Below are 20,008 nucleotides of genomic sequence, written 5' to 3' on the forward strand. Positions count from 1 at the left end.
TTAGGGGCTAATGTATCTGGTGACTTAAAGTTGAAGCCAGTGTTCATTTACCATTCCCAAAACCCTAGGGTCCTTAAGAATTATGCTAAATCTACTCTGTCTGTGCTCTGTAAATGGAACAACAAAACCTGGGTGACAGCACATCTGTTGACAACATTGTTTACTGAATATTTTAAGCCCACTGTTAAGATTATTGCTCAGAATAAAAGATGTTTTTCAAAATACTACTGCTCATTGACAATGCACCTGGTCAACCAAAAGCTCTGCTGGAGATTTATGAGGAGATTAATGTTGTTTTCATGCCTGCTAACACATCCATTCTGCAGCCCATGGATCAAGGAGTAATTTTGACTTTAAGTCATATTATTTAAGAAATACATTTTGTAAGGTTTCATAGATAGTGACTCCTCTGACGGATCTGGGCAAAGTCAATTGAAAACCTGTAAAAGGATTTTGCCTGTCATTAAAACCCTAGCTTAAAAAAAAAGAAAACCTTCTGGAAAGGATTCCCTATTCTAGATATAGGAACACTTGTGATTCATGGTAAGAGGTCAAAATATCAATATTAACAGGAGTTTAGAAGAAGTTGATTTCAATGACTTTGAAGGGTTCCAGACTTCAGTGGAGGAAGTAACTGCAGATGTGGAAACAGATGTGGTGGAGACCAGCAAGAGAACTGGAAGTGGAGCCTGAAGATGTGACTGAATTGCTGTGATCTCACGATAAATTTTGAACAAATAAGGAGTTGCTTATCATGAATGAGCAAAGAAAGTGGTTTCTTGAGATGGAATCTACTCCTGGTGAAGATGCTGTGAAGGCTGTTGAAAGGACAACAAATGACTTATAAGTTACATAAACTTAGTTGATAAAGCAGCAGCAGGGTTTTGAGAGGACGGACTCCAATTTTGAAAGAAGTTCTACCGTGGTTAAAATGCAATCAAATAGCATTGCTGTTACAGAGAAATTGTTCATGAAACGAAGAGTCAGTTAACGCAGCAAACTTCATTGTTGTCTGATTATAAGAAATTCCCACAGCAATGCCAACCTTCAGCAAACACCACCCTGAGCAGTCAACAGCCATTAACACTGAGGCAAGACCCTCCACCAGCAAAAATGTTACAACTCGCTGAAGGATCAGGTGATGGTGAGCATTTTTTTTAGCAATAAAGTATTTTTAAGTTAAGTATGTATTTTTTAGACATGACGCTATTGCACATTTAATAGACTACAGTATAGTATAGTGTAAATATGACTTTTATATGCTCTGGGAACCCCAACATTCATCACTTGTAGAGCAAAGTGATATTTGCTTTATTGTGGTGGTCTGGAAGCAAATCTGCACTATTTCTGAGGTCTGCCTGTATTTGCTCAGTCAATCTCTACATTTGAGCAAGTGTGAATGGGTTTCTAGTCCTTGCAAAGATCCTTGACAAGAATACCTTCAAGATTGGACTAAATGGCCTCATTTAATTTCTAACACTTGAACCCAGTCAGTCGCTGCTCTAAGCTAAATTATTATCTTTCCTTAAGTGTATTTGGCTGTATTTTGTTACAAAAGTCCAAACTACTTTCTGATGTGTCATAGAAGGAGTGGATTACATTTAAATTCTGTTCTCAAACTTTAAAATAATACCTATTTTTTTCATTAAACATTGAGTGCCTGTGTGTTATGTAGAAAAAAGAAGCTTATTTATCAGTAATCTGTATTTAAATCTTCTGATCTAGTTTGTTAACTTCTGCCTGTTAGAAAAGCATTTATTTTAGTCAGGTATTTAAATTTTTCTCCCCTCCATCTGTACTCTCAGAAGTCTTTTCTTCTTCTTCTTCTTTTTTTTTTTTATCACAAATCTAACAATATCCTATCCATTCTTCCATCGAGAATGCTCAGAAATTAATGTCCTTCTGCTGAATTCTTAAATTAACAAATGCACAATATAACTTCTGGCACCAGAGAACTGATTCCTACATGATCCACCCTGTCTCAGTCATTAGTCAGCTCAGGCTGCCATAACAGAGAACCAGAGACTGGGTGGCTTACAAATAACAGAAATTTATTTCTCACAGTTCTGGAGGATGGAAGTCCAAGATCAGGATGCCAGTGTGGTCAGGTCCTGGTGAGAGCCCTCTTCTGGGTTGCAGACTATCGACTTCTTATTTTTCTTCATGTGGCAGAAAGGAGGGGAAGAGGGCTTTCTGGGGGTCCCTTTTATAAGAGCATTAATCCAATTCATGAGGGCTCCCCTCATGAGCTAAGCACTTCCCAAGGCTCTACCTTTTAATACCATCACATTGGGGGTTAGGATTTCAGCATAGGAGTTGAGAGAGGGACACATTCAGTCCACAGCACACCCTAAAAGAGGCAACTTCCTACTCCACAGGTAACAATGCATCTCAGATCGTAGGCATCAGGGCACGCAACAGACTGTTATGTTCCTGCAGCACAGGACTGCCTCCCCAAACGCAGACGCAGAATCTGCTACCCCCCCAGTGACAAGCTGCCATGGCCTCCCCACTTGTCTGTTTGGATCCATGGTGCTGAGAGAGGAACACACCCCTAAAGTCCCGAACAGCAGAGGACAGCACCATTTCCTTGATGGCACTCTCTGGAAAAAGCCACAATGCATTTCTTTTCATGAATGCAGAAAACTCACATTGAAACTGGTTCTGAAAAATGTTTATTATGCCACAAATGCATTGTCCTCTATACACTGTATCTGAAGTTCTTTACATACTAATCATCTTTTTCTTTCCTTTGCAAGAACGTATATAGTCCCTCATATGACCCTTGTCTACTTTTAAAATTTCCTAGCACAGTTCAAGAAACGTGTCACAGACAAGCATGCAGGCAGCTTGGTGAAATGGAAAGCAAGCCTGGTCATGATGAGTCGGTGGGCTTGGGCTGGAAGCCTCGGGCAGGTCACTCCACTTCTCTGGACTTTTGCTTCCTTCTCTGAGGTCACCAAGGTCCTCTGTGGCTTCTTCAACTGTCTGGAGGGTCATGAGCAACGCAGAGCCTCTAAGTTCACTTCCACAGGGCACTTCTGACCACTTGCCTTTCCTCAGAGTCAGCTGTCCAGGCACCCAGCACCTCCATGAGATCAGAAGACTCTTCAGAAAAGGGACCACATCTTAGTCACAGAATATCAAACGATGGCAGCCGTCTTCACATTGGTGGAACAACACGAACAGATTGATTTCTTCTCAACTTAAGGTTTTCCTCCCATATACTGCTCTTAAACCTGCGGTGTCTTTTTTAAGAGAGTGTCTAATTTAGCATGCTGTGTTCTCAGTCATCTCTGTTGACTGACAGTATTTCATGGGGTTTCTGCACAGCTCACCATGATTTTTCTGCATCCTCCTGGCCAGCTGGACCATCGCACACTGTGGGCTCCTCCTCTGCGAGTCACTGGGACATCCAAAGCACAGACACTATCTTGAAAGCATGTGCATATATTTAAATTACACTAAGGTCTTGAAACTTCATTTTCACATACAGTATTTCCAGGCATTTACCAAGTAGACAAAGTACTGGGTTGATATCATTGCACTGATGAAATATTAATATCATTGATAAGGCGGGACAATGTAGCTGACTTTATTAGACTCATACCATTTGCATGAAAAGGCTGAGTTTCTTTGGCTCTTTGTTCATTCAAGTGCACTGAATACCTATTTGGATAGACTTAGGCATTGTGTTAATCTGTCAATAAAATCTTGCACTGTCCACAGTGTTTTGCAAACTGATTTAGGTTTTGGACTACAACAACTGGCCATTGCTAGAAATATACCATATATACACATGGAAATTACAAAAATACATTTTATTTATAGCTGATATTTTTGAGTAACAAAAAACTAACACTATGAAAGATCAACCAGCATACCAAAAGGACACTACCTAATATCATCCGAACAAGAGACTCGTTTGGGGATTCCATGACACATCATCTCCAGAACGTTCCAGAAAGGGCAATTTGCCATTAGGAAATAAAAACAGCTTCTTTGAAAGTATGTGCTTTGATAGTTTGACTCTCCCACTCTTATCAGTTTCATTCCTACTCTTCTCTCAATTTTGAAATTTCCACCTTTTTCTCTCAATAAAGACCAAAGAAACTCATGAGGAGAATGGAAAGATGGGCTCAGAGGAGATGAGTACAAGCTGAAGCTAGATGGATCATGGGTGAAGGCAGGACAGGACCTCACTCTCCAACAGACACCAGGTAAGCCCCGACATTGAGCACAGCTCCCAAAGTTGGTGAGGGAACCAGGGGGTCCCCTTCCCTGGGCCACCTGAAGTCAGTAGCTTCTTGCTTCTGTGTTGACAGTCAGCAGCTAGTGCCTCACGGCTGCGAGGCCGTGTCCACCCAGAGCTCTGGCGGTGGACCCGCCATGTCAGGGAGGCTGATTTGCAACAGCATGGTGATGAGGTCAGAAGCCTGCCATTTCAGCAAATGTCCTCCTATGTCTATTTACTAACTATGGGGAAGAGTGTGGGAGGGACTGGCTAACTCCATACACCTTTAAAAATGTTATTTACATTTAAACGTAAATCAACAGATTTTCGACATTCAGAAGCTTCTATAAACAGAGGCTGCAGCCTGGGGAGACTGGGTCCACGATTCCTGCTTCTAACAGGCATCAATGACTATTTCCTTTTGTATCACTGGGCAGCACATGCTGGATATCATTGTGGAAGAGACAGAGGTTTCCTTGTAAAAGTCAATGTATCTATCATCCTCCCAAAAAGAGAAGCTTCGGTCTCAGGCCGCCTTCATTACAGAGCAAAGAAAACCTGTTTTTCTTTTGTAGGATCCTAAAAGCTCTTAGCACCAATTCTCTTCCAGCTAGAGCCCAACTTGCAGAATACTCTATTTCCAAAATGACAACACCTTTTCAAAAACCCGTCAACACGAATCCACCATTCCCTCTCATCTTCTCTCTTTCTTGGCCTTTGTTGAATTAACTGGGGGGAGAGAGTCAGGACGGTGTATAGGTGCAGTCAGGGACAGTACTGATTTCCATCCAATTATCTGACTTTGAATATGAACTTTTTAAAAGAAAAGGACTCAGGTTTCTTGGCTGGAGACAGTGTCTCTCTTGGAGACCGGAGGTGACTGGAATGATTACAGTCATGGCTGAATGAGAGAGAGTACAGTCCGGGGCTTCATCACACGTCTGCATTGCCTTTAACACAGAAACAGAGGTAACATGCAGAGGTCACCAGAGATAGAGCTATGCTCTCCCCTTCTGGTGATTTCTTAAAATGTGGCATTGGACAAGAATCTGCAGATTAGTGAGTGTCTCTCGTGACTAAGGCTCCACAGGGACATACACCCGCAGTTCAAACAGTTAGTGTTAACAGAGTATCAGATGTATGCGTCCCCCACAGGGACCTGTTGACATACAATCAGTTGAATACGCTGAGCAGCCAGCTGTTCAAGAGTTTCCTGTTCTCCAGAAGCGCCACTGTTCCCCGTTTTAGAAACTGAGGGTGAGAAAGCCTCACGCGTCGTCTGTGTCTCCAGTCCCATCACGCCAGGCTGGAGAAACCCCAAGACAGTTTCCTCAGAGTCTGGAAGTCCCACAGGGTGAAGGCATTAGACCTGGAACTCAAACATGTCCGTCTGCTTCTTGGCCAGCTTGGCCACCTCTTCCCGGATGGCCTTCACCAGGGCCGCCGTGGAGATGTTGGTCAGGGGCGTGTCAGACGGGTCGTTCTCGGCCAGGCTCTGCTGCGAGGCTGCCGTGGAGGGCACCGGGGCTTGCTCCAAGCTGGGGTGCAGGCCGGCTGGCTGGCTGTACTGGCGAGGGAGCCTGGAGGGAGAGTTCTGCTGATATCGGGACCGGGGGTAAGCCTCGATGTACCCCGGGAGGGGGACCTGCAGAGCGTAGAGGGAGAGAAGACAGAGGACCTGGGATCAGGAAGGGGCTCACGTCATAGGGCACGCTTGATACTGAAGCAGGAGGGGACTGAGGACAAGGAAAGAGGTTTAGAAGGCAATGAAGGCAACGCACCACCGTGCAGATACAAAAGCTGGAGTCTATTTGGGAAACAGGCGATTTGGACTCACTGGATCTGCTGATCTGCTGGTTGGACGAATTAAACAGGTTTTTTTTTTTTTTTTTTTTGACCAAGAGAAAAGGTTTATTTCTATGCACACAGGAGCCAATCCAAAAAGTCACTCACATGTTACATGGTGAACGTTAAAGGCTTATCAACCTAACTTACCAGGGGAAAGGGAGAGGGGAGAATTGGCTTCTTATGGGAAGAACAGAAATGTTTCTTCAGGAAAAACGAGCAGGTGTTTGCAAAACAATGGGATCTAAGAAAGTGTGTGATGATGTTTGTGTGTACACAGATGAGTGATCGTTGCCTCTTCTTCAGGGTCACGAAATACCCCACAGAAAGGATGTATGGTAGGGTTACTCTCGGTCTCTCTCCTGGAAATAGAAGCCACTCCAAAGAGGGAATGTATGACTGTAGTCGTGTCTCAGAAGTTTCAGCTTTTACTCAGATGAGGGGAGCTCTGAGAAGGCTTTTGTTCTGCATCTGTTCAATCTCAAGAAGCTTCAGCTTCAATTGTCTTTACACCACCACGCAGCTCTGCCTGGCTCTGCACACCTTCAACTTTGCTTTTCTTTTTCAAGATTCCTTGATCTACCTATTCTGAGCCCCTTGCATTTTCCACAGGAACTTTAGATTAGTTGTCAATTTCTGCACAATACCACCTGGGATTTGGGTAGGGATTCTTTGCATCTTTAGATCTTAAATAGGTGTTTTAAACCTTATGCAAACAGTAGGCACTTACCTGAGCCTACATCTGAAGCTACCTGGCTACCTTTTTAATATAAGCACCATCCAGCCAACAAAAGTGTTGTTCTTTATGGACCTCAAAGGACTCAGGGATTTATCATTGATGACAACAGCGAACAGTGAACGAGCCCTGTGCTAAGGGCTTTCCAAACCTGACCTCATTTATTCTCAAAGCAGCAACCTAGGAGGTAGGTACCGTTACCCTTAGTTTACAGAAGAGGAAACTGAAGCAAACAGTGCCCCACTCGAAGGTGCCACAGCTAACAAGCCACTTAGACACGCAGCTCCAAGGCTGGGAGTTAGTCACTGCACGATACTGTCTGGGATCTGGAATATGATCTTGGCTTCCTAACAAAATTTTCCCTTTACTTTAAAAGTGGAAGACAGGGCTTCCTAGGTGGCGCAGTGGTTAAGAATCTGCCTGCCAATGCAGAGGTCACAGGTTCGACCCCAGCTCCAGGAAGATCCCACATGCCGCGGAGCAACTAAGCCCGTGTGCCAAAAAAAAAAAAGGTAAAAGTGGAAGACATACAGTTCTATGCTTTAATATACGGAGACTTCTAGTAATAAGAACAGAGCAATGATTTGGAATTGAGGACCGACTTTCACGCAGAAACAGTGCCATACACAGGGATGCTCTTCCAGGGTAATCTGCAAAAGGCCTTTATATCCCATAATGCCAGTTGCAACACTTTGAGTCAAATATCCGTGGAGCATGGGGGTGCTGCCAGGAGTGGGACATATGTGGGCAGTCAGGCATCTTTCTGGGAGAAGCAGCTTAGCTGAGTCTGGAAGATGAAGAGGCTGCTTTGCAGAAGGCAAAGTGGGAGGGGCATTCCGGGCAGAGGGAAAAGCCATGCAGAGGCCTGGACGTTCACGGAGGACTGTGTACCCAGGGAGGTCCGGTGATTTGGTCTGGCCAGAGAGAGCGTGTGGGGTGTGGGAGAAGCTCAGGAAGGCAGGCAGGCAGGGCCAGATCAGAAGGCAGCTGAACACCAGCTGCGGAGTTAACGTTTTCTATCGCACCCTTCTGGGGAATTCAGCTTGTTTCCATTCTTCACAGAGAGGCTTGTTCAGGCGCTGGTGAGGATGGAGTAGGGTGGGGTTGGGTGATGATTCAGAATTTTGGGTGGGCCAATGTGTAGTAGGACAGCAGGCCCCTTCCAGTCCCTGACAAAGGTTCTGTCAAGCCCTCCTGAGGAGGCCTGGCCTGCAGCCACCAGTGGGTGTCAGGCAGAGGAAAGGTCTGTATTTCAGGAGGGACACTCTGGAGGCGGACCCACTGGAGGTGGAGAGGAGACAAGTTCTGAGGCTACCTCAATGGGCCAGGTGAGAGGTGGGGAGGACCCAAGTGAGGGAAGAGGTGATGGGATGGGTGTCCCAAGGTGTGGGGCTTTAATTTCCCTATAAGACCTGGCAAAGAAAGACAAAGTAGCAAATATATTTCACTTGCATCTCAGAGGAAAATCAGAGTCAGACTGAGTCCTTAGGCCACACGAACTGGAAACGCACAGGTGACTGAGGGTAACAGAGAGCCAAGGCCAGGACACAGGACCTGCCTGTCAGATCTCAGCTCAAATTCTCTTTCTTCCAGGAGACCTTCCCCAGCCCTACAGTAGCCGAAGGCTCCCTGTAAGGCCCTTCCATGCACTTTGTCTAGCACAAGTCAGTACTCAAGACACCATCAGCCGTCTCAGGCATCAACTTGTGAAGGTAAAACTGTGTCTCACCTGCTTACCACTGTGTACCAGTGCCCAGAACTGTGCACAGTGTATGGTACACGGTACACGGTAGGGAGTGTCTCAGACCTGGGATTCTGAACGGCACAATTTGAAAATCACTGAAGGATGACCAGTGCTGCCGTGTGTTTGTGAAAGAAGCTGCCATGTCCCCTTTCCCTGCATTTAAGTTCAGCTGGAGCTGAGGGTCAGGATCCAACTCTTTTTTTTTTTTTAATATTTATTTTCTTTATTGTTATTATTATTATTATTGGCTGCACTGGGTCTTGTTGTGGCACACGGGCTTCTCTCTAGTTGTAGCATGTGGGTTTTCTCTCTCTAGTTGTGGCACATGGGCTCCAGAGCGCTTGGGCTCTGTAGTTTGCGGCACGCAGGCTCTCCAGTTGAGGTGTGGGAGCTCGGTAGTTGCGGCACGTGGGCTCAGTTGCCTCCCGACATGTGGGATCTTAGTTCCCCGAACAGGGGTCGAACCCATGTTCCCTGCCTTGGAAGGCAGATTCCTTACCACTGGACCAGCAGGGAAGTCCCAGTGTCTAACTCTTGAGAACTCCCAGCTCTGCAGCATTAAGCAACTTGGTGCTGGCGGCTGGGACAGGCCAGGGACCCCTGACTCCACTGGAGTGGCCTCAGGGTAGTATTGAGAAGCAGGGAAGATGAGGAGATGACACATTCTTCCTCCCTTACAGGAGATGCAGGTGGGAGCCACCACACCTCGTAGGCCAAAATCCAGGGCTGGCAAACCCCACTCCTTTCCTAGCCAGTGCCATGGCAGGCATCACCTGTTGATCACTGCACACTTTGCTGCTGAGCCTGGGAACCCCCTCTCAATCCCTCTTCATCCAGCACCAAGGATGAAACCTATTTGTCAAGTCAGTTCCGGGTGATGTTATGAAGCTAGCTCCTAACATCTGGGTACCCAGGATCAGGGAAGGTCAGACACCCAAATGATGCTGGCAGCTTTTTTCTTCTCACATGGATGTGGAAGGTGAACATTTTCCCCAGTGGAGTATCTTTCTGAAGCTGACAACCGGTCCCTGTACTGTCTTTCAAATGCGATAAAGCACCTAACCTCCCGGCCTGGTTCCTGACGGCTGTGCTCTCTGCTGCCCAGCTTAACTGTGGGTGGTAACTGAGCTCCAGGAAAGACCCATTTAGGCTGCAGCAATCACTTTCCTCTTAAAAATAACTAATAGGAAACTAGCTCTCCTTCACACTGGGGGGTGGCATGGTAATCAAGTCATCCTGTCCGGGAGATTAGGTTTTGATTTGCTGGGTTCCTTTTCCTTCATCTTTAAGGCAACATGAACCCAAAGGTATATGGATGTCACCAAGAGCCCGGCTAAGTATTATCTGTAAGAATCTTGAAGGCAAGGGCCAAGGTTTTGTAAATACTTCTGCTGACTCCTGCAAAGCACCCAGTGCACCCTGCACGCAGACAGTGAGCCGACAAAGCTGCAGGTTTACTGCCTAATTAGCACAAGTATCATCTACTTTCTGAAAAGTACACATTATGTTTAGACTGCAAGTGGAATTATGGATTTGAACAAACTCTGAACTGATCAACTCACACCCAGTGGTTTCAGCTGTTAAGAAGAGCTGAACATAACAAAGGAAGCAAAAAAAGACCCACAAACAACCAAAACAGATGCCCTACACTCCTACATTAAGATTTGTAGACTTAACAGTAGGGAATCTCTCTAGTTACTCTCTTAGAGCTTATTTACTCCAACTCTACAAACAACTCTAATGAGATCAGACTTGCCTCATTTGCAGATAACAGCACATTAGGAAAAGCATATTTAAGGGTGAGTATATGTCTGAAAGTGGGGAAAGTGACAGCAACAGAAGGTGTGAGCTAGAAGCAAGGTCAGAGAAAGAAAAACCATAATAAGCCTTGGAATAACTCCAAAAATTATAGTAGTTTGGAAATGTTTGACATAGGGGCAATAACCCTACAAACCATCAGAACGCATCTTACAAATGTCATGTTAGTACAGTGACACATAACAATGACGCTGAATCATTTGTTAAAGACAAATTAAATCATGTTTTTCTTTTAAAGAAAGAAGGGAGAAGGATGTAATTCATTCCAGAATTTTAAAACTCAAGACGGCATATATTTTAAAAATATTTTGGAAATCAAAGCGATAAGCTTTGACCATCAGGAAAATTAATATACATAGGGTAGCTTTACCCTGATGATGTTTAAATGTGGGATCCCTACAGTAAGAACACCAATGTTGAGGTTGAACTGAACCTGTAGGAGTAGAAAGTATAGACCCCAGAGAGAAAAGATGACACAGGCCTTGTGCATCAATATGTTTCCTAAATCTAGGGTGTATTTCACATGCTGAGACCAAACCCTAAAATGACATACAGCTCCACTGGGCCCTAGGAGACAGCCTGCCTTTCTTATCCATGATGGATAATCTCGCACAGGGACTGCAGCAACCCACTCTAGAGGCCATCGTTGTGCTATTTTTGTTTGCTTGTTTTTCGTTTTTCACTTGGCAGTGCTTGACAGGTGGCTTAGAGGCAGGTTTGGGTGTGAATATCCAGGTTCACCCCTCTTTGGTCCAGTCTGGGCCAGGTCCACTGTGCCATGAACTCCTACTAATATAATGAAGAAACCAGGAGACCATGACAAGACAGTCTTTGGCTGGAAGACAGGCAGAAAGCCTTAGATCTACATGCAAAGTAGTTTCTAATACTTTGGATTTAGATATTTGGGTTTCTAAATACTTCCTTTTCTGGTATTGCATCTAAACTTTTTACAGGATTTTAAAGCTGAAAGGAACACATTTAGTAAAGGCTTTGGAGTTGGAAAGATGCAGGTGTGAATGTTGGACATGTCATGGGAAAATAATACCTACATGATAGGTCTTGTGAAGATTAAATAAGATAACATAAATAGAAAGTCTAACATGGTGCCTGGCACGTAGAAAATACTCCAAAAAATGGTAGTTATTATAAAAATGTATTTGATTAAGGATGCCCTTCAGGAAGAGGTGGAATTTGACTGAAGGCAGTTCTCAAACTCCTGTGTCAAAGGATATCCACAACCGTGCCCCCGCCCCCGCACGCACTGTCTCCTCTAATAGCTGATTTTAGCCACTTGGTTGGTGGGAAGGGGCCTGAAATAACAAAACACTCAGTCTCAGCCTCACATCCACTGTCTCCCTGAAGTGGGTCAAGTAGCTAAAGTTGTGAGGGAATCAGCGAGGGTCTCACCGAATCGGCCCACTGGCTTGGGAGCTCATTCTCTCCTGCGTAGGACATCCAGGCCTGGTTCCTGTAGGACGAGGGAGGCGTCGGGATGAAGTAGCCGGTGAAGCCGGGTCTGTTGGCAGCAGGGATGGCGAACACTGCTGGCACCGTATTACCTGGCATGGAGGAGACGGACGGGCGAGATTAGGCCAGCACCTCTCCCACTGAGCTGACATTTGCATGAGCGGGGCCGGGGAGGGGTGGGGGGAAGCCAGGAAACAGGGGAGGACTCTGGCCTTGGGGGAAGGGCTAATGGGAAGGCATCAGACGTCCACCTGCAGCCCCAGCCCTGCTCACCTGCCCAGACAGCAGTGGAGACATCACCCGCTGTGACTGGGACCTGACTTTCTAGACAAGTGATGGCTCAACTCCCCTCATGGAGCCCTCACCAACTCCCCCACCCCCATCCCAACAACCCTGACCTGCTAGCAAGAGGAAATGACACCTCAGTGCCAGGTGTTTTCCTCCCAGGAGGATGGGTATTTTTAAAGAATCAAGAAGAGGAACCAAAAGGCACAGATTTCACTGGTGGAATTTCTGGACACAGTATGCTTTAATAAGTGTTGACAACTGGGTGCTTGCAGGTTTAGCCTAAAACGTATGGTTTGAATAAATGAAAAAAACTTATTAGGGCATGTTCAAACCTCCACGTTCATTGGCATTGTTTGTAAAAGCAAAAAACTGGAAACAACCAATAAATACGTCCCTCACTGGGAGATAGGATAAACTGTGGCATATCACATAATGGAATACCATGTGGCAGGGTAAACAAATGAACTAGATCAATGTGTGCAGCAACCTGGAGAACTCTTGAAAACAAGCTAAGACAACGTGCAAAAGTAAAGGTTTTGCTTGACATCACCTATGTAAATTTAAAATATATAAAGCATTAATATATACTGTTGTATATATATACATATCTAGTGAACGGTTAACACCCACGACTTACAGACTGCGATTACCTCTGGGGAAAAGGGGAATGAGTTGGGGGTGGAGAGTTGTATCTGGAACGCTTAAAGACATATATAATGTTAACATCCACCCTGACTGTCACCTATCTTAATATTTTGTCAGATTTCAGCTCTTTTTAAGAAATAAAAGCAGCAGCTCTTCTAGCCAGGGCTACTGAAGCCCAGAAGGGACCCAGAAATACAGTTGCGGCTTTGATGGCTGACGGCGGCGGGTAGAAGGTGGAGGGCGGGGAGCGCGAAGAGCACAGCGCGGGGGCTGGGGCTGGGGCCGCGGCTGGGGTGGGGGCAGGGCGCGGGCTTCTTCCAGGCTTTTCTCGTCTTGCCCACCTGAGTAATTTAAAGCCGACTGATCCAGCTGCGTCACGGACACGGGGCCTCGGGACACCTGCGCGAAGGAGGCGCTGTCGTGCAGCTGGGCGGGCTCGGGCCCCGCGGACTCGGCCATCCTGGTCTTGCTGCCGACGTCGGAGGTGGACCTGTGCGGGGAGGGGGGCCGCCTTAGCCGCGTCCCCGGCCCGCGGCCGGCCGGCCGAGGCGGGACTCGCGGGGCACATCACGGCCGCGGGCCGCCTCGGCCTCCAGGCCCCACGACGGCGGGGTCCTCAGCCCTGGGTTTGCCCCCAAATAACAAAGGGGGCCTGCACGCCCAGACCCGGGGCAGCCGTCGCGGTGGCCCGAGCTGGAGTCATTTTTAGATATTCAGGGTCAGGGCTCCCCGGAGAGTGACTCGCGTGTCTCTAGGGAGCAGAACACTTAATTTCCACATAAAACTGAGCCAAGCAATTAGCGCTGGGTCTTAGCTGGGGATGGGCGACCTGGCAGGTGATGACATCATCGACAGCCAATGAGAAGGCTCCGTCTGGAGCGCGCTGCCGCTCCCCCTCCTGACACCAGGACCCGAAACCCGAGAGGCCGGCGGGGACCCCGCTCCCTGCTGCTACTGGCAGGAAGCAAGAAGCCCAAGGCTTTGGGAAGCTCGGGCTGCTCAGAAGCCTAGCACTTTCTGGGTATTATGAATGAGAAAACACTCTTTATTTTACTCCTTTTTAAAGTTCCACAGGCAAGCAGAGAATCTGGCCCATTTCACACCTGTCTCCACTTATTGCTCTGAAAGCCACGTTAGAAGAGGGGGCTGGGAGGGGGGCACGGCCCCTCCCCCTAGTATAAAGGGTGCGGTAGCCAGTCTCCGTCTTCCCATTGGCAGAGGCACTTCAGGCTCTCCTAAAGTTAAAATGGAGGGAGGCAAAGGCAGCCACGGTGGGTGGCAGGCTGCCAGCCCACCGGGCTACCCCCTGAGCAGAGGCACGGCTGTCACATTAAGAGCATAACTGAGGCTCCATAAGGGAGCGGGAGGGGAGGCAGGGGTCTGGGTTTTAGCTACCTCCTCTCTCTGAGCCCCAGTTCCTCGTCTGTAAAAGGAAAGCGGAGGATGACTTCATCTCAAAGGTTCCTCCCTGGTCTAACCCTCTGGGTTCATAAGGAGGGCAGTGACCTCCTGATATTTGGCAAGGATGGTAGACGGTGCAGAAGGACAGGAGAGGAGACTGTTGTGGAGAGGAGAAATAAGAAATAGGTGCTGGCCCTCAGCAAACGTAGCACAAATGACTGATGGGAAGCTTCTCCAATCCAGAACCCTCAGGAGTAGCTACTCCCCAGGGAGGATCAAACACACAGGCCGTGAGAATTCACCTCCATCAGGGTGGGTGCTGGGGGCTCGGTAGTGTGGGGTCTCCCTTCCTTTCTCCATCCCTCCTTTTCCCGTTTGCTCACTCCCACAGCCCTGGTTTCCCACATGCTGTTTCCAGGTACCTGCTACTCGTTTAGAAAACCATCCTAGGAAAATCCCTGGGTTCTGCTCTGTAACTCGGCCATCTTTGAGGACTGCCAGAGCCTTTGAGATCATTGAGGCCACTGCCCTCATTTTACGGATAAGGAAACAGGAGCCGGACAGGAGAGGCAACGTGTCTGGAGTTACACAGCAGGTTACTGGCAGGTGAGGGGGGGACTCTGGTCTGCTGCTTCCCACCCCACCCTGAGCTTGACTGGGGTCAAAGGGTGGTGTCTACACACAGCTCGGCATCCTGTACTGCTGGAAATGAAGGCAGCTCATTTCTGAGAAAACTCATTTCTTTTCACCATTTTCACAGAGTTCAGACCTGTGGCCCACAAATAGGGTGGGATAAGCATGTTGGGGGGACCTGTGGTAGGAGGGCCAGGGCAGTAGCCCATACGGACCCCAGGGCATGGCGGTCTCTTTTGGTCCTGGACATGAGGACTATTCCAACCTCCCCCAGGGCTCTTGACTGTTGTTTCTATTTTTATTTAAAACATGCGCTTTTTATATTATTACAGAGCAAAGAGAATGCTGAATATATGCTTCACAGCCGACCTATCCAAGTTCATGTGCTTTCATCCTCCCCATCTTGGAAGTCAAGAGTTAGGGCAGGAGCCCAGACATGCTGCTCCTCGGCCTCTCAGACACCACCCCTCAATAACAAAGGGCCTTCTGGGTGCACATACCTGGCAGGAGCTGCCCCGCCTTGCAGCAGCTGTGGTGATGGCCCACGCTGGAGTAATTTTTAGATGCTCAAGGTCAAGGCATGGGGCTTTCAGGGTATGGGGCAGTTGCCCTTGGGTTTTTTCAACTGTGGGTTCTACAGGATTTTCAGTTTTCAATGGTAAGAAAGTAGGTCAACCCTCTGTGGGCCCCACTTCCTTCATGGCACTTGGGGTGCCCCAGGCACACGGTTGTCTGTACAGCTGATGCCCCCCGAATGGGACGGGGCAGGAAGGAACTGTGTCAGGGTGGGGCACACAGGACCACATCCTCTGCAGATATTCCAAACAAGGCAAAGAAAGGAATGTGTTACCGCCTGAGAGAAGCGACAGCCACCGGGCCAGTCCGGGGAGGCACAGGTGGAGGGGGAGAGCCCATGACCATTTCAGGAAGCTGGGAAAACCTGTAGGCCTGTGAAAGAGACAAGCCAATAGAGGGAGATGTGTTAAAACCCATCAACACACAGGTTCTTCTTACTTAAAAGGGAAGCAAACTTCTGAGGGTTAGACGCCTTTCCTCAAACGTCCCCCTTCTGTCTGCCTTAACATGTTCTCCAGCCCGCTCCTCTATCTCATCTGCCACCACTCTCCCCTTTGCTGGGCCACTGCAGTCACAGAGTCCTTCCGTTGTTCTTAGAATCTGCTGCGTTGTTTCCTGCCTTGGGCTTTGTACACGCTGCTCCTTCCCCAGGGATGCTTCTTCCTTGCCTGTGGCTCCTTCCTTCATTTCATTCATACAGTCCCATATTCCCTTCAAGCCCCATTTACTCTATCTTCATATTCTGTTTTATTTTTTGTCATAGCAACTGTCACTCTGGTATTATACTGTTGCTTATTTATTATCTGCCACAAACTAGACTGTAATGAGGGCAAGGCGTTTGTTGTCAGCTGTATCCTCACGCCTGGAACAGCGCCTGTTAAATCACGGATGAGCAGTAATATTAGATAAGGAAGGAATCACTGATTGCATTTATTTTCTCACTCATGGAAGCAGGTTGAGTGGGGGAAAGCAATGGGTTGGGAGTCAGGAAGTATGGGTAGAGGTCCTAGTTTGCTGATGAATAGCCTTTATGTCCCTAAGCAAGTCAGGTGACCTCTCTGGGCCTCAGTGTCTTCTTCTGAAATGGAGACACGAATGCCTTGCTCAGAGGGGTGGGTGCAGAGAATATCAGGCAAGAAAGTGTATGTGTAAATATTTTGCGATCTATAAAGCACTGTTTAACGATAAGGGGTCATAACTGCCACAAAAGTGAAGATTTTAATCAACACAGGAGGGGAGAAAAGGAAAATGGCCAGAGACAGGCCCAGAGAGCCAGGCCATAGCCTCTCTGAGCAGGAGAAAATCTAGAAATGCTCTCTGCGAAGACCAAGCTTGGCTTGTGCTTCTCGTTCATTTTTTTCTTTAGGTATCATGGCCTGCCAGATCTCTTAAGGAAAAAGATGATAGGGCTTTAAACCTGAAGGCATCCCGACAAAAAGTAGCAGCAGAGAGTCCATAAACAGGATTCTTTAAACTAAATGAAGGCTTCTCCCTCCAGCAGTATGGCAGACTATCTACTCATAAGGGCCAACCCACTAAATAACAAGTAGATCCTGGATAAAAGAAACGTGGCTTTTAATGCACGTAGGGATTGCAGGATGTAAGGAAAATCTTCAGGACTCCACCCAGTACCCACCTCCTTCCTCTCACATCTCAGCAAAGTAAAATAAAAACTGTGAGCTGAAATCAGAGGTAGAAACAATGAGTAGTAGACAAATATGAAAGCTGGGATTGCCTGGAAAACAAATACCGTATTGGCAATCAATTAAGAGGTCAAGCCTGGGACAGGGCAAGGTGACACAGGTGAAGCTGAGACCCTTACAGCCAACCTGGAAGGGCTAACATTGGCTCCTCCCAGGGAGGGAGGTTGGGAATGCTCCCAGGCTCAGGCAGGAGCAATTGTCAGGCCTCTTTGGAAGAGGTATTCCTAAACTAGGCTCTCAGGATTGGCACAGATTGGGATGAAGTAAAGAGGAGCTCATAATCAAATATCAGAAAACATAAGTGAAAGTTAGGAAAATCAACAGATTTAGGCCTTAAAGGACTTTACAGTTTGACATTTCCAGATACAAAATAGAAAGTAAGAAGGTAAGAAATGTTTTAAGAAAATAATTGACCAGACAGAAACGATATAGCAGATTTGAAAAACAAGCAGAACTTCTAGCAGTGAAACCATTACTGAAATAAAACACTCAATATAGGGGAATTAAGTAATAGATTTATCACAGATCGAGAGAACAAACTAGAAAATGGAAGTGGAAATGCTAAGAATGAAACACAAAGAGACAAGAAGATAGAAAATATAAAAGAGAAGTAAAAGATATAGAGAATGGAATAAGAAGGTCTAACATGCAGTTAATCAAAGTCCCAAAGGAGAAAAGTTGGAGAAAGAACAATATTTGAAGAAGCAATCACTAAGAATTTTCCAGAGCTTTTAGAAATAAATAATCAATTTAGGAAGTACAATGCATAACAAGAAGGAGTAGTCCAGAGGCAGAGATCCCCAGTGCAGGCTGTCCCAAGTAGTAGAAAGCAACTTATTTTCCTGGACTCCTGGGAGCTGGGCAACACCCCATTGTCTGACTGCTAGCATAACCGTCTTGGACCCGTTCAGTTTCTCCTGTCCTTCCACTGACCCTACCCAGGACTGTACTTTGTGGTAAATCACTTCTCTGATGTCAAGGGCTTTGTACTTAATAGATATTATTTAATTATCATTAGGTCCAGGTGGCCTCTATGCTCTGCTACTCTCCAAACAATGATAGAGACCTTTGTGATGTAGTCTCCGCACCCACAAGACTAATCACCCATTGTAAATCTTGACTTAGGAATGCACTCCCTGTCTCCAATTCCATGCCCCCATACCCTAGGTTAATTATAAAATTGTCCCAGTGGTCCGCCTGCAGTGTGGAGCACAGCTGCGAATGCTTCTGGACCACCACCTGCCTGTCCTACCCTACGTGTAAGTTACCCTATAATACACTGACCCATCAATTATATGAATCTGCCCACCTCATTTTTTGGTCTCCAGATACCTTCTTAGTTTGGTGGGTTCCCTCCATCCTTGAACACCCATCAACACTGCCTGGGGTAGACCCTCTCTTGCTGTTCCAACTTCACCAAACTGCTAATGACTTTTGTGCAACAACTGGCATTGAATCCCCCTCCACTCCCTGCCCCACCACAGCTGGCCAGATGGGAGCTCAGAACAGATTCAAATTTGATTTGGAGAAACACAAGAAATGTAACATTTCTTGAAGCCGAGTGTTGTGGTGGATGCCACCTCCTGCCTGATATACCTGCATATCTCATCATTAATGAAGATTTCAGAAGGGGTCTTTTTGTTTTGTTTTTGCGGGGACAGGAGGAAAACAGGCTGTAATACTCTCAATTCCATTCTATTAGAGATGTCTCTCCTACAAGGGGCAATGACAAGAATGGACAAAATCCCCCAAAACTGGATACGCTTCCTTACAAGATTATACTCTGAAGTTTAGGAGATTCGAGTTCTCATCAGAGCCTGGGACATCCTCTGGCTCACCTGGCCAGAGGGTGGAAAGAGCACGGGCTTTGACGTTAGAGAGCCATGCATTCTAACCCCAGTTCTGCCCTTTATAGCTGTGTCACCTTGGGCAATTTTCTTCACTTCTCCAGGTCTCAGTTTCCCATGGAGTACGCAGGCATTGTAATGTTGACTTCACAGGGTGGTTGTTAGAGCAGAAGAGACATTAACACTTAGCTTACTGTCCTGTACACTGCGCGAGCACAAGGGATGACAGCTGGTGCTGTTATTATTATTACTGTCAGTTGCATCTGTAAGGCCTCCAGCAGGGAAAATGTTTTCACCCTGCTGCCTTTCTCAGGATCCCCTACTCTGACACCAACAGGAAGGCTGTAGGATATTTTCATTCCACTTGGCACAGACCCATTACGGCTGCTAGCAAAACTGGATTGGTCATTAGGTGTCGAGTCCGATTTCTTCACAGATTCAAGGGGTAAAATATGACCAAAAGTCTCCTGAGCTGCAGCGCAGAAACCCCCAGTTGCCAGCAGTAACCTTTCCCATGATATAAATGCCTTCAGCCTGGCCGAATGCATTTAGAACCACCAGCTTCCAATTATCCTCCAGCAGAGCTCAGAGCGCTTCCTTTTTGGAAGCTGAAAAGTAATCACAGTCATCATTCTAAATTGCCACCTTGTCCATTGATTTCCACATTATCATAGCACAAGAGGGCTTGGCAAGAGCCTGGGTTAAGAATCATCATTGCTATTGTGTATTGTTAGCCGTTTCTCCTTTCATTAAAATAAGGACCTCATGTGTTGTTGGCAAAAGGAAACCTTAATGACGAAAGAAGCGCCATTGAGGTTGTTCAGTTTGATGGCCCATCTCTCTGCTGTGTTATTTCTCAGCCCATTTCCATTTTTTGGTGGCTCCATTTTTTTAAGCATATAATGCTAATGTTTCTGCCCTTCTTGGCACAACTGCCAACCCTGAATTATAACAAACAGAACCATCTAAGCTTTCATATTCCCACAATGACGTGTTCAGATGGTTTTGTTAAACTGAGGCATGTGGATGTGGATTGTGGCATCTTCTTGCCTGTCATTGGAAGAATCATCC

General features: G+C 46.7%; 1 protein-coding gene across 1 annotated transcript in view; it reads right to left on the bottom strand.

Annotated features, from left to right (window-relative positions):
* Nucleotides 1-2,039: 2,039 nt before the first annotated feature.
* Nucleotides 2,040-20,008, bottom strand: part of KIAA1549L (KIAA1549 like) — a 113,075-nt gene continuing 95,106 nt past the window's right edge. The window contains exons 17-20 of the mRNA XM_057750495.1: nucleotides 15,662-15,759; nucleotides 13,119-13,267; nucleotides 11,785-11,936; nucleotides 2,040-5,879 (exon numbers count right to left, since the gene is read on the bottom strand). Coding sequence (XP_057606478.1) covers nucleotides 5,598-5,879; nucleotides 11,785-11,936; nucleotides 13,119-13,267; nucleotides 15,662-15,759 — 681 coding nt within the window. The 3' untranslated portion in view covers nucleotides 2,040-5,597. The remainder of the gene's footprint in view (nucleotides 5,880-11,784; nucleotides 11,937-13,118; nucleotides 13,268-15,661; nucleotides 15,760-20,008) is intronic.

Source organism: Hippopotamus amphibius, chromosome 9, assembly GCF_030028045.1.
Source record: "Hippopotamus amphibius kiboko isolate mHipAmp2 chromosome 9, mHipAmp2.hap2, whole genome shotgun sequence".
In the NCBI taxonomy this organism is placed as follows: domain Eukaryota; kingdom Metazoa; phylum Chordata; class Mammalia; order Artiodactyla; family Hippopotamidae; genus Hippopotamus; species Hippopotamus amphibius.